Genomic DNA, 15317 nt, shown 5'->3' with positions numbered 1-15317 from the left:
GATGGTTTTATCAGTACTGTCAGTATGCAATCATTACTGAACATGGCCATGAAGACTCCCACAGAATCGGACATAGTAGATGAACAGTGAACTTTGGGCAAGTTCTTCTTCTCCCTCTTCCTTCTACCTCACGCAGTCATCTTGAAAGTCTTGGTCCTGAGTAAATATTGATTTCTTTCCTAACACCTTGTCCAAGGTCCCAAAGTGCTAGTTGAGATACAAAAGTCACAATGTACATCCAAAGATTTTCCAGATTTATCTATTTGATGGGCTTTACATGAGACTGTGAATCATTTAACTGGTGCTTTGCCTTTATATGCATTTGTATGTGCCCTTTGGTGTATAGGGCCCAACTTTCAGCATTTTGGCCATAAAATCTGTTTTGAATCATTTGCAAGTTGTTGATAATATTATTGTAACTTTTATTCTCTGTTGTTTCTAGAAAATGTTATTTCTTCAATTGATGCTAAACTGTCTTTAATATTTTAAAACCTTTCAATCTGCATTTTCTTCTCTGAAATAAAGCATTGCTTCTATTTCAAAATGTGCTAGGTAATATTTCCCCAAAACTTCCTGCATTTTCACTAGAGTAAGACTTTATTTATTGCTGAAGCTGAATGGTCTTATACATGTACCTTTAGATTATGTAAAGTACTTTTAAAATTGGAACTTAAATAGCTGAAGCTATGTCGTCTATTATATGCTTTCTGCAACTTCAGTGTGTAGTTCTTGGAGAATATGGCAAGCCTGGAAGCTCAATAGGGAGAACGACACTTAATTCCTCACGTGGCTTACCAATGGATTGGATGTACAGAGCTGACCTGCACCAAAGGCAGATATTTGCTCTTCATCTACTAGGGTTAAGAACAATCCTCCAAGATTTCAGTGGTAGCTGGTAACAATTTTTCTTCTTGATTGAAGAGTGTCCAGCCTTAGTATGCAAAGTATAAACATAAGTCTCCTACTAGTCATTTTCAGCATTAAGAATTTTTTTTTTAAAAGCATTCAAGGTGACATTTGGGGATGGCTCTGGGGAATTGGACCAATATTATCTTATCATCTTCCTTCCTCACATGTTTTTGACCAACTCCACCTCTTACCCCTTTTCGTGCTTTGTATCAAGGAAGAAATTAATCTGATATATGAATGCATACTCCAACATTAAGGATTTGAAAGGTTGTCCACCTTGGACTCTCCATATATTGAGCAGGCAAATGGTTAGCCCAGAGGAATTAATCAAAATGGTGGAATTTCAAATAGAAGGGAGGAGACAGAGAAGTGGATCCCTTTGTATCGGTCCATATGAGCAACAGTCGACCTGTGAGGTGAACTGTGAGAACATTTGGTGTCACATAAGTGAAAACAAAACCTAACCTTTTTTTTGTGTGTCTCTTAACAATTCTGAACAAATCATCCATAAACTTAGGAACAGAGCAACCTGGATCTGACAGCACAAGCATACCGTGCATTCTTCTTTTCTTTCTGTTTTGTTCCGTGTTGCTAAAATGCACACCTGTCAAAGCACCCAGGTACGACAGGGTTCAGTACAACTAAAATTGCATTTAAAAACAGATAAATTATAAGGTAATAGTACAACTTTCACATCCAGTACCTCATTGTCATCTTACAAGCAAGCTGACAGCTGAGCCAGCCCACTAGTGCCGTGTTGATGAAAAATACTGACATCTTCACTATAATCCTACACCAGTACCAAACCTGACTTTAGCAAACTCAAAACTTCACACTGAGCTTGAAGTGTAGAGAAAAGAATTGAAATGACTCTCTTCCTTCTCTCTCCCCATACACACGAGAGGAAATGGGAGAAAATGAAAGAGGGGAGCAATGAAGATAGTAGAGGCAGCAACAGAGAAAGAGTTAGGAAGAATGGACCCCAAATACAAGTATAAACCTCTTAGGAGCAGAATTATTTAATTAATTATTTGTTGTCTGTCTCCCCCACTAGAATGTAAGGTCCATGATGGAGGGATTTTGTGTACTTTGCTCACCACTGTATCCTGTGTCTGGCAAGTAGTAGATGCTACATATATTTGTTGTGTGAATGAAAGAATGAAATTAATGCTCTCAATAAAAGAAAAAATACTGAAATTCTCTTTTACACACACACACACACACACACACATGCACACACACACAATATTGGTTCTACATGCCTATGGTCATCTTTGAAATGACAAGATGAATTGGAAGGAGCAGTATTCCAGTAATTAGGAGAGTTTAAATATACGCCATGTTTTGCCACTAAATCACTTCTTCTGAGTCTCATTTTCTCCATCTGTCAAATGGAATTTAACCAGATGACCCCTAAGGTCACTTCTAGGTTTAACATTCTATTCTCTAAACAAAAGCCATATGTGCTTTAGAGAGAAACAGAGGGGAAATGAATTGAACTTATTTGTGTACAAGAATAAAGACCTATTTCCTCAATCTCCCTCAATAAAGGAAATATTTTCATTCTTGGCATTTTACAGTAACCTAAGGGGAAAAATCATAGAATGGAGGAAGAAAGCTTCACAGTTACAACCTTTTAGAATATAGATGCCATTTAAATCAAATATAAAAGCATTGAATTTTTAGAAAAACTGCCAGCCAAGGTTGAAAGTATCTTCTTATCCAAACTTGTCAACTCCTGAGGTCTCTGAGAGGTGACAGGATTTTGCATGTGGGAGCCCTGTCTGAGGTGCTAATTGTCTTCATTTCAAATGCCCTAGGCTATTCTCAAACCCAGGTAGATTAAAGGAATAATGCCAAGGGTGGTCAGTTTTATAGAGTGACTCTGACATTTCAAAATCTTTTTCTCTGACCTTTCAAAACTAACTTTGTTCTTCCACTAGCTCATCTATAGGTGTGAATTCTCCTGTGACAGTGTTATGATAGTGTTACCTGTGGTGAGTTTACACATTCTCTCAGCACTTACTAAAATTCACTTCCTTTACAAAAATGATTAAAGAAAAGAATTGGTTTTTTTTTTTTTTTTTTTTGTTTAAAGAGCACCTCCTTTTGATAATCTCTGGGTTTACCTATGAGGCCAATCTTTCTAAATGCCCTTTTTAAGTGAGAAGCCAGAGACAGGGTTGTTGTGTGTGTTTATTTAAGCCTGTCTTAAACATTTTTATTATTTCAACCAACATTTACGAGCATCTACCATATGCCAGACATTATAGTAGGTACTTAGGTTACAGAAAAGTACAGTATCTGCCCCTAAGTAGCTCATAGTCCAGTGAAGAAGACAGACAAACAAAGAGACACTTATAATTCACTTAACAAGAGCTAAGATAGAGGAAAGGATGGGGCTCTAGGGACATAGTAGTGGCATATCTAACTCAACTTATATTCTAACCTGCACAATCTATTCGAGATGGCAAGTGTTTTTATCTTTCTGTCTGCTATGTACAGGTTTTTTTTTTTTTAATTGCACTAATTTTGCCTCCTTCACGACTCAAAGGAAGTTCCCTCATTCTAGCTGAAACTCTGCCTGCTTCTGAGGTTTCATTCTCGGAATAATAGCAACAGCTAATATTTGTTAACTGCATACTACATTCCAGGCATCCTTCTAAGCACTTTGAATGTATTATCTCATTTATTTATATCAACAACCCTGTGAAGCAAATACTATTATTAGTCTCATTTTACCGACAAAGAAACTGAAACCCAGAGAACCTAGATAGCTTATTCAAGGTGGTACAACTGGTCAATGTCAGACCCAGGATATGAACACAGGCCACTGACTGCAGAGCCTGTGCACTTCACCACTATCCTCTTCTGCCTCCCAACATTAATTCAGGGGTCACTGCACTGGATTGCTCAAGCTTCAGTCTCCTATCTAGCAACTGTAATCTGGATTTCTAGAATATTCTTCTTACATTTCAAGTGTCAACTGGTCCCATGCCCTGACCCATAGAGTATCTATATATAACTATATGTCTTATCAAATCGGATATACTATTTTAGCCTCGTTCTCTTTATTTACTGTCTTGGAAGGGTCTTCAGTTCAGAGTCAAGGTTTGTTTCCTGGGTGTATGGGTCTAGAATCAGGATCATAAGCTCATCCATCCAAAGTAACAGAACACTGAGTAGTCTGGGGTTGGTTGGTTTGTTCTGTTTTGTTTTTAAAGTGATAAGGATATTTTCTCTCCTGGGAAGACCTGGATATACAGATAAGGTCTTATCACCCCATTCTCCTTTTTGAACATTTTCTAGACCAAATGAAGGCCACTCCTCACTAGTTTTTATCTTTTTCCATGAAGATAAATGTGATGGTATATGCAGAGTGCCTGGAGCCTAACAAATACACAATATTATTTTCTCCTACTAGCCTGTGAACTCCCGGAAGACAGAGATGATGTCATATTCCTCTTAGCACACCCAGAACCTAAAAAAGTACCTGGCACCTAGTTAGCTGCCTTCCTTTCCCCCTCTTCTTTCCCTTTATAGAGAGAAGCCTCTGCAGAGAGTGTGGCTTCTAATTTGCCTCAAGAAGTGTATCATTTCTGACATTGACTTCTTTCACATTCATCACTTACCAACGTCTACCCTGTGGTCTGCCTCATTTTGGTTTATAGATACAACTCTTCACATCCCACACCTTGGCACCTGACACACAAATAAATCATCATGTACTTATTTGGCCTCATCAACCAGTTGCCTTTGGGTCGTGACAGAATCTTCTTTCCGCCTCTCTTTACTCTGGGTGGGGGCCCTCAGGGTATGCTATCGGCACAAGAAAATATTACGTCTTTGTAAACGAGTCTGCAGCTTTTCATCTAAAAAATCTGTTCTCTGTCTTGAAAGCTCAAGAATAAAATTCCACCACTGGAGCTTTAATCGAAAAGATTAAAGTCTAAGAGACTGTTATTTTGTCTATATATTTTTGCCTGAACATTTTTAAAGAAATCTCTGATGTTTTCAAACACAGATGACCACTTTGATCTGTACATCACAAATACCAAAATTTCGCAAAGCAATGGAATGAAATGAACTATAAACATTTCCTTAAGCAGTTTTATAAATACAAATGAAATATTATAACCCAGCAAACAAAACAGCTAGTGGTGAATTGTGAATTTCTAAATGCATTTTGTAGTTACATATGCAACATTGACATTATTTTGCTTTTCCTTCTCAGTAATAAATATTTCATGAAAAAAATGCTAGAATCATTGATCAGTGAGGAGTTAAATACTATGAGTCTTTTATAAAGCAAGTCATAAACGTTCTGAAGTTTCAAAACTGTCTAGACAATATCAGGAATTGTAGTGGTAAAGGTATGAAATTTTCAATACTTGCCCAATCTTTTTCCTTCCTAAAACCAATATGGTTCACTGAAACTACCAAAACAAATATATATATCAAGCAAAAAATAAATGAGATTAAATCTCCTAAAACTTTTAAATACAGACAAAATCCTCAGATAGCTCATTGTCATCATTTTATAAACACTGGGGTATGGTTTACTGCTGCCTACCACAAAAGTAATCATAGGTTTCGGCCTTGTGTGAAATTATTTTTGTAATGTAGTGCAGAATAAAGAGTAAAATCTAAAATAGTATATATAGACATAAGCAACAAAGTGCTGGAAAATGTCTCAAGTGAAGCTGTAATACCACATATTATTTTGAAACAAAACAAAGCCAATTTTCCTAGCAACCTTTTTGTAGACTGTGGACACAATTTGGAACCATCTGGCTATCATGGAAGCTTTGGGACCCAAAATGGTATATACTGCACTTGTCAAAAATCCTTTAGCACTTACTGGCATTTAACACATATTAAAACTACTAGCTTTCTACAGAGGTTGTTCCTAACTTATGTTCCCAAGGTTCATAGAATTTTAAGAAGGTAATATTGATTTTGAAACATTGTCAATATTACAAAGAGCCTAGTAAAATGGTCCATTTGCCTGGGATTAGGCTGCTTGTAATAATAATAATAGCAATAATAAAAACAATGGAATTCATTGAATCCTCACCAAAATCCTAAATGAAAAATGGCAAGTGGCTGCTTTTTGGTTATAATTATATTTGATTAGAATTTGTATGAGAGAACTTAATAGTTATATAGGTTTTCTTAATTTTAAACGAACAAGTAATCTTTTATTAATTGATGTCATTTGACATGCATACAGAATCTTTTAAAAACTGGCATTTACAAGCAAAAAAATATGATGGAACAATTGATGAAAAGACTGAAACTGTTTGTTGCATATTTACCTTATTTCTTGTAATAGAATACAAGGTCACTGAGGGTAACAAAGATCACTCCCACAGAGTAAAGCATATTGCCCAGCTTATAACAATCCTGCCCTGAATGCATGCTGTTTACTTGATGTGTAAAATAATAAAACAAGCTAGAGATTTCTAGTGGCATTGCTTACCTTTAAAATTATCACTCAGGATGATATGGTGCTTTTCCACAATTGCTTTATGCCCCAGAGAAGTTAGCCTAAATGGACCAGGATCTGACCTACTACAGCAATTCTTAAGTCCATTGAAGAGAGTGCCTCCAACAGCGAACCAAATAGGGAGTTGTACTCAAAAAATTTTGCTAGGTCTCCTGGGGTTATTAATACCCAGTGCAGCAACACTTCCTATGTCTATTTCACTATTTCTGAACGCTTTTCTTAAACACCAAAGAATAAACAGTATAGAGAATGAGAAAAATCTGTTCAACAGCAATCTCTTAAGGTCACAGGCTAGGGCAGTTGAGTATCATTAAGTGTATGTGAGTTTTAGTGCCAGTGGATGCACTGACTCTATCACATGCTAGAAGTGAAGAAACCACTGAAGAGTGTTATGCAGCGCCTGTACCACATAAGAAGCAGCCGCTACCATTCCGTGTTGAGTCTTTACAAAGCATGTGATAAGGAAGTTATGTGTTTATTTGCCATTCTGTCGTAGATTTAGCACCATAATGTAAAAAACATCCCCGTTTGGCAACATGAGTCTGAAGTTTTCAAAATCTAATTTTCCCCTCCTTCCTCACTGAAAAATATTTTATATATATATATATACACACACACACACACACACACACACACAGAGTATATTGGACTTTTACAGCTGGCACCTTATTCACTTAAAACAAAAACTGAATAATTCAGACAGACTTTAGGTAAGCAGTCAAGATGTGTCCTATCTTAATATTGAACTCAGATATAAACTTTCCATAAGTCCAGTCTGCTGAATCAACACAAGTCATGCCTGCTGCCTAAATCATTGCCCTTATTTTGCAGTCTTGGTGACTAAGATAATAAATGGCCCTACTCAGTGGCATCCTGGGTTATCGATCACATATCCCAAAATTTGGGATTTTTTTTTTTTTAATGGGACTGAGTCTTGCTCTGTCACCCAGGCTGGAGTGCAGTGGCGTGATCTCCACTCACTACAACCTCCAGCTCCCGGGTTCAAGCAATTCTCCTCTCTCAGCCTCCTGAGTAGCTGGGACTACAGGCACATACCACTACACCCAGCTAATTTTTGTATTTTTAGCAGAGACGGGGTTTCACCATGTTGGTCAGGCTGATCTCAAACTCCTGACCTCAGGTGATCTGCCCACCTTGGCCTCCCAAAGTGCTGGGATTATAGGCTTGAGCTACCACGCCCAGCCAAAATTTGAGATATTCTAAAAGAGCAGCTCCACAACCACCAAACTGCCACTATACCTCAGAGTCCCTCCATCACAGTCATTTCTTTGGGTTTAGGTATTATGATCCCTGTTAAAATGCACAGTATCCCTCAGTAAGGGTAAAACCTTAGGTGGTGTACAGACATTGGAACTAGTAAAATTTCATTTTGAAGCCAGGCTTCACTAAGTCCCAAATTTGGGTATTACCACACTTGTAAATTGGGGACAATAGTACCCACTTTGAAAACTATTAATATAGGTACCTATAATACCTTACAGTCATCAAAAGGGACAATGTCCTTAAAGTACCTAACACATAGTAAACACTCTAATGGTATCTCTTACTGTGATTAATAATCTCACATACTCATGACCACAGGATCCAGAGTGGAACCCTGAAGATAGAGAAAGGGAACTAACACTTGTGGGGCTCAGAGACTTTCAGTAAATTCTTTGGGGTCACACAGCTACTGAATAATAGATCAAGTAGTTGAACTCAGTTTTCTCTGTCTCCAAAGCCCAGGTTTATGCCACAGAAACCTGCTGCCTTTTCTTGCATGTATGCAGCCTGGAAGAGAGTAGTGATCTGACAGCCTCAATGATTCAGATTGTTTTGAAAAAGGTTGACCCTGAAAGACTGTGTAATCATATTAAAATATATAAAAGCTATATACAGGGTGAGTCTGTTTTATAAAGGCCTAAAAGCATGCCAATTAACAACAGAGTCCATTTGAAGCCATAAAAGAAACAACTATAGTGAAGCCTGCTGGTATGCGAAAATGGATTATGCTGAAACATGTCCAAGTCTCATCTGTGTCCCATCTTCCCAAAATTCCAAGGAGCTATCAGCCCACATAAGTATCATAAAACCAGCCTCCAATCCAGAAAACCTAGCCTTGGGTCTGACATCCCTAATGGATCCCTTCCTCTGAAGTGCTCCCCTCCAAAGTAACCAAGGCCCTCCCAGTAATCATGACTCTGAGGGAAGTGAGAATGCTGGTGGTGCAAGGTCACTTTTGTTCTCTGTCCCCATTCCTGTGCCCATACCAAGCAGGTAGCTGGCCTCCACTCCCCTTCACCTCAGGGAACATTTGTCTTGTGAGCAGACAGGCTACAGCCTGGCTGTTTTCCAGAATTCTAAACAACTTGATAGGATTATGCATAGGGGAGAGGGTACAGTGACTTGGAAGACAGAAATGCAGGAGGGAAGTTTTCTGTTCATGGGACATCAGGGGACCTCAGGGAGACAGGATCTCAGGGAAATGGCTTCTTGGTACACAGCAGGCTGGACTCCAGGCATCAGAGCTCCAAGCCTAGGTAGAAGCACCCTCTCCAACTCACCCCTCCTGCCCCACCACTCTGAAGTAGAAGACATGCTAACCTTCACAGGACCATATGGACTTGGACTGAGGATAGAAAGGACAATCATGATGGATTGAAGGTCCTATAGAAGTCCCCCCAATTCTTGGGTAATTCCTTGTAAGAGGAAGACCCCTCCAGTAGTAAATGAGATTGAACTTCAGTAGGATGGAGGAAAGATGCAGATTTAAGCTTTCACCTCTGAGAAAACTTGCCATGAGATACACACTACGCAGAAGACACAGCAGTCAAGTGCACACTCTTTATTACTAGTTAGGATCAGAAAACCCCCGACAAAGGTTGATTTTGGTGAGCTGGGCGGGATCTCACAGGGAAACTTGAAGATATCTTTAGCTTGTACTGGAGGCAGATCTAACCCACCACCCCTGAGCTTCACCCTGGATCCCGCCTTGCCTTGCAACAGCTGCTTTGGGGGAGCCTGCAGAGAACATACCAAAGAGGAAGGGTCCAGGGGCATTCCCAAGAGTGCTCGCCCCAGTCCAGTTTTATTTTTAACCCAATTAGTCCTCCCAAGAGAAACACCATCCATAGCCCACAGCCCTTATGTCTGTCTGTCTGTCCTTGAAATCCATTTTGTTCTTCAACCACCTATTGACTAGAAAGGGACTTGGAATGGGGGCAGCCCAAGGCTGAGGGCTGGAGTGTGCAGTGAATACTCCTCAGAGCACTGTCTTTCTTCAAGACACCCCAGTGGTCTTTCAGGCAGGCTTATGGGCAGCCAGGAAAATATCTGTCCCTCTCAAAGGAGGAAATCAGCAGAAAATCAGAAAAGCCCTGCCTGCACTTCTGTAAGGCCACTTTCCTGAAGTTTGCCACTGCTTATTTGTCTCACCTGCAAACCATTGAGACTAGCAGTTTGGTTACTCAAGACCTCTCATGCAAGTCTCTTTCACATTGCCCACACAACTGCAAAAATGGATCTAGATGTTATTTAAATTGGTTTTACCTAAGGCAACACTACATGCAAGGCAAAGAAGATACCCCTGATCTAATTTGTATCCCAAATTACGCTCTCTCCTATCTTCTAACCAACTCAGCAACAAGGATTATGATCTGTGCACCAAATAACAACCTATAAGTCTAGCTCCTAACACATATTAGACAATAACTATTTAACAAACTAAATGAAATTCATCTAAATGAAGTGAAAATCATAGATGAAATGCTATCATCTATAGAATTGAACATTACAAACCCCCAAACTCTTCCAAGTTAATTCCTTGTCCCAATGGAAAAATTCAATTCTAACAAAACAATTCTGCTCTTCCTTTTCCTCCTAATGAGTGTCAAATCATCTCTTCTTCTCTGACTTCCTCTTACTCCTCTCTGCTGCATACAGTAAGTTTGCAGTCAGTCTCACTGAGGTGTGGGTCCATTAGGAGTGAGGTGTTATTTCTTTTGGCCTAGGAAGATCTTCTAATGGGACAGGTTCAGCTTCCTCAGCAACAAGCAAGTTTGGTGGAGCTGAGATACAAAAACAGGACCTCACCTATAAAGCCAACAAAGCAAAATGAAGAAAACATGAACATTGCAGTAGTTTCAAAAGGATTAATAGCATTTTCAAGGAAGTGTGGTGTTTCTAAAATTTGTTTCCAAAGGAATAATAGCATTTTAAAGGAAAATACTGTTCCTAAAATTCAACATAGCTTCTAACTCTAAAATCACACAACTGCTCCCAGCCACATACATGGCATTTTCAGGAAAAGGAATGAAACAAAAAGGAAAAGAAAAGGCTTCATGACTTCAGCTTCTCCAGGGTATAAACAATCAGCATCAGCCATCCAGAATCCACCACCTGCAAAATTTAAATGCAATCAGGAGAAATCAAAAGTAGTCCATCTCTGTTCAAGTAAATGAATAAAATTAGAATATAAATACATATACATTTGTATGTATGTGTATCCAAAACAATTTTTAAATGGCTAATTTGGGTAATGGGATAATACATTATTTTATTTAATTTTCTCCATAATTTTGGTTTCAATTTTTCTGTGAAGTAAATAAGTTATACTTTAATCAGAAGAGGGTCTTAGGAAATTGGTTTCTCTTTGAAGTATGTCCATTCTTACTTACCTTCCTGAAATCAGTGAGTTTGTCCTCCACTCTCAAATGGCACACAGGCTTTCTTGCATTTATAGCAGGCTGTACGCCATGAAAAATTAATGGCTTTACACCATGGGCATTTCCAATTCACTGCAATTGGAAATGAGGCAGGCTTCTCCTGTTGCTGGGATCCTGAGACTTTATTCACTTTTGGTTTCTTGGCCTTCTGCCTCCGACGTTGCCATTTCTTTGGGCTTTCTCTGACACCATGGCTCCTGCTGTCCCCCAGGGGAGTGCCCTGGGGTCTCTCTAGACCTTCTTCTGGTTGGCAGCTCCTGCTAAGCACCGGGGTGGCCATCCCCTGGGCCCTCTCTGGGCTTCCTTCCTGGCTGTAGCTTCTGCTGTCTCCCTGGAGGACAGTCCTCTGGGGCCTCTTTGGACCTTCTGGTTTGCGCCTCCTGATAAACACCATGGTGGCCATTTCCTGGGCCCTCTCTGAACATCCTTCCTGGCTGTAACTTCTGTCTCCCTGGGGGACAGTCCCTTGAGGCCTCTCTGAACCTTCTGGTTTGCGGCTCCTGCGAAACACCAGGGTGCGCATCCTCCAGGCCCTCTTTGGACCTTCTTTCTGATTTTGTCTTTCTATGTTCCCCAGGGGAACCATCCCCTGGGGTCTTTCTGTACCTTCTTCCTGGGAGTGGCATCCGCTGCTCCCCAGTGGAGCTGTCCCCTGGGGACTCTCTGACAGGGGGTTGTGGCACCCACTGTCCCCAGGGAGGGGCATTCTTTGGGACCTCTCTGAACTTTCTCCCTGACTGTGGCTTCTGCTGTCTTCTAAGGGGAATGACCCCTGAAGGATTTTGGAATCTTCCTCCTGGATGTAGCTTCTCTGGTACCACTGAGGGGCCATCTCCTCCTGCAAGCCCACTGCAGGCCACGGGCAAGGTGGGTGGATCTCAGTAGGAGGCATCTGAAGTGGGACTGCTGCTGCTTCTGCCCCCATGACTACAGCAGGTGGTAGAGGTGGCAAAAATGGGGATTTCATTGGAAATCGTGGTGGGAGTGGGGATGGATGTGGCACTGGCAGAGGAGGTTGCATGCCTTGGGCCCAGAGACTCAGAGGTCCTGGCACATAAAGAGCATCTGTTGGGGTTGGCATCTGGGCATTAGCCTGTGTCCCCATGGCCACCATATCTCTCTGCTGCTCTGTAGCCAGGGGACATGCCGCAGCCCCATTCTGCTCTGCTTGAGGCCCAGACATTATTTCATGGGTCAGTGGAGCGGCCTGGGGAAACCTCTCGACCTGGAGCAGCCTCCCGTACAGCCCATCACGCTCATTCAGCGCCTGCTGCAGGGCAGCCTGCGCGAGGTGCAGCTGTGTTGCCGCCACCTTATGCTCCAGGCGCAGCTGCTGCAACTGGGACGTTAGAGCCCAGGAGGTCACCTGGCGCTCCTCCACATGCCTTTGCAGCCGCCGAACGTGATACAGCATCTGCTCCCGCTGCCTCGCGGCCACTCGCACACTCAAAGCCAACGCGCTCCAGGTGCAGGCCCTCTTGATAGCGCGCGGCACCTGCGAGTCAGCCACAATGGCCCGAAGCCCGTCCTCTACCTCGTTCCACGGCCGCGAGCGGAAGGCCACGTAAAAGGCTGGGCCGCTGCCGTCCGTGAGGACTTCATTGTTAATGAACCTGATCACATCACTGTGGCGGAACCCGCTGGCATGGTCCCCAAAATTCATCGCCATGACGGCTGCGGCCTAGTCAAGCAGCTGCCTCACAGTGCGTCGCCTCGGCTGCCGCCGTCGCTTCCGGTACAGGCTGCTGCCACCAACCAGTCCGCCCCTCACCTCCCCTTTCAGTCTTACTTTAGTCCTTGCTCAGTCCTGGCCTCCTCCTCGGCCTCCTTCCTCCCTCACTCCCTTGTTCTCACAAAGAGAGAACCAGGCCCCCCTCACCACACCGAACCCTATGGGCGACTCCGCGACACGTCACAGAGAAAAGCTGAGTCGTGCCGCAAGGCTGGCTGGGACCCGCAAGGCCTGCTGGGACCAGCTTCTTTTGGCACAGCGCTCCCCACAGGGAAAATGGGTGTGCTGCAGACTGTAGTGTCCCAACAGAACCCGTTTCCAATAGCTTAGGAAGGATAATATCCAGTATCATAGAATGAATCCCTAGTCAGGTGATGGAGTTGGATAGGTGTATATACGGGTGCTGTTCTTGTCTCAGCTCCATCTCTTGTACTCTCAGTTACTACTTCAAACATTCCATAGAGTCAGTCATGCTATCTGCACCCTTCCCTTAGCTCCTGAACAGGTGAACTTATAGTCCCTGTCATCAAGAAAAGCAAGTAATTGAGCCATGAAGTCCTTGTAAATTCACTCCCATCTTTATCTGGTCAACCCAGATCTCAGAGGGTATCTCTTTTTCCTTTTGACTAAATGCTCATCCATGATCTGGATCTTCCCTAGGAGAAATGCTAAAGGGAGTCCTCTGGGCTGCACTAGACAGTAACTAGAATTCAAACAAAAACCACATGGTAAAGATAACAATGTAGGTCAATATACAAGACAGGATTAATGTATTTTGGGCTTGTAACCTTTTTTTTTTTTTTTAGACAGAGTTTCGCTCTTGTTGCCCAGGCTGGAGTACAGTGTTCGGGACCTCAGCTCACCTCAACCTTGCTTCCTGGATTCAAGCAGTTCTCCTGCCTCAGCCTCCCAAGTAGCTGGGATTACAGGCATCCACCACGACGCCCAGCTGATTTCTGTATTTTTAGTAGAGATGGGGTTTCACCATGTTGACCAGGCTGGTCTCGAACTCCTGACCTCAGGTGATCCACCTGCCTCAGCCTCCCAAAGTGCTGGGATTACAGGCTTGAGTCACCGCTCCTGGCCCCAAAAATATTTTTTTAAGAAAAGAGAAAGAAGGCTGGGAGCATTGGCTCACACATGTTGTCCCAGCACTCTGGGAGGCTGAGGTGGGCGGATCACGAGGTCAGGAGATGGAGCCCATCCTGGCCAACATGGTGAAACCCCATCTCTACTAAAAAAAACATACAAAAATTAGCTGGACGTGGCAGCGAGTGCCTGTAATCCCAGCCAGTCGTGAGGCTGAGGCAGGAGAATCGCTTGAACCCGGGAGATGGAGGTTGCACAGTGAGTCAAGATCGAACCACTGCACTCCAGCCTGGACGACAGAGCTAGACTCCATCAGGAAAAGAAAAAAGAGAAGATAAGAGAAGAGAAGAGAAGAGAAGAGAAGAGAAGAGAAGAGAAGAGAAGAGAAGAGAGAATTTTTTAAATTTTCCCAGTCTTTAAGGATTGACTCTGTTTTGGGAAACTCCTTTAATGCTTACCCAGATCATTTATAATGCTGCCTTTGCCTTTACTTCCTGCTTGTGGCGAATCTGAAAGTCAGCAACAAGTAGAAGTATGGGGTCTTCTCAGGCCTTTTTCTGAGCATGTCCAGTCTTGGGCATGTACAAGGCTTTCTCAATTCCCTGATTTACATTAGGGTTTTTAAAGGCCCTCATTCTCCCACATATCTCTTTTTCCCACCCTCTTTCTTCCCAGGATTTTTGGTCTATCTATTGCTTGTCCTGACTGCTATCTCTTGTCCCAGGCTGCTACAGCCAATACTTTTGCCTTTAAATGCTTTTGGTAAATGCCACCTGGAAAGCTGAGTCAGATGGGCAAAACAGAAGTAAGCCCTTACATCTGTCCTTCAAGGAGCTACCAGACAGATTGAAACACACAACCACAATTCTTTGAGAATAAGGTCCATATTGCTCCATCTGGCACATGTCATCCTGTACCAGGAGTACATGCTATTGTCTTCATGGCTGCCTCCAATCTAGTGTGTGCGGAAAGGGAGACAGGCAATTTGAAACACCAGAGAACTCCCTTACTGCAAGGCAGCAGCTTCTTTCTTCATTAAGCTTTCCCCTAATTGTTATATGCTTTGACTAGATTCTAGAGTTCTGCAAAACTTAATTCTAACAGTATTTTCGAGCTCCATTAGATGCTTTTATGAAGGGATAGAGACCCCAGTTGCCCTACTCTGCCACTTTTTGTATAAAGAGAGCTATCATACCCCAAACCTATTAATATCCCAAGTAAGATTCATTTTATCTCCTTGTCAGCTATCACTCATCCTTCCAGCTCAATCACCACCTCTCCCAAGAAGTTTTTCCTGACCACTACACCACCAATACTGTGTAATTAGTTTTTTTATTCTTCTTTCTCTTCAATT

General features: G+C 42.1%; 1 protein-coding gene across 1 annotated transcript; it reads right to left on the bottom strand.

Annotated features, from left to right (window-relative positions):
- Nucleotides 1–9257: 9257 nt before the first annotated feature.
- TEX13D (TEX13 family member D) lies at nt 9258–12811 on the bottom strand. The gene is made up of 2 exons (XM_050776614.1): nt 11095–12811; nt 9258–10816 (listed from the first exon to the last, which is right to left on the bottom strand). The coding sequence occupies exon 1, from the start codon at nt 12809–12811 to the stop codon at nt 11105–11107; it is 1707 nt and encodes a 568-aa protein (XP_050632571.1). The 3' UTR covers nt 9258–10816; nt 11095–11104.
- Nucleotides 12812–15317: the final 2506 nt, after the last annotated feature.

The sequence above is a fragment of the Macaca thibetana genome, chromosome X (assembly GCF_024542745.1).
Source record: "Macaca thibetana thibetana isolate TM-01 chromosome X, ASM2454274v1, whole genome shotgun sequence".
Lineage (NCBI taxonomy): Eukaryota > Metazoa > Chordata > Mammalia > Primates > Cercopithecidae > Macaca > Macaca thibetana.
The sequence above is the reverse complement of the archived record's forward strand: the minus strand, read 5'-3'. Positions and strand labels throughout refer to the sequence as shown.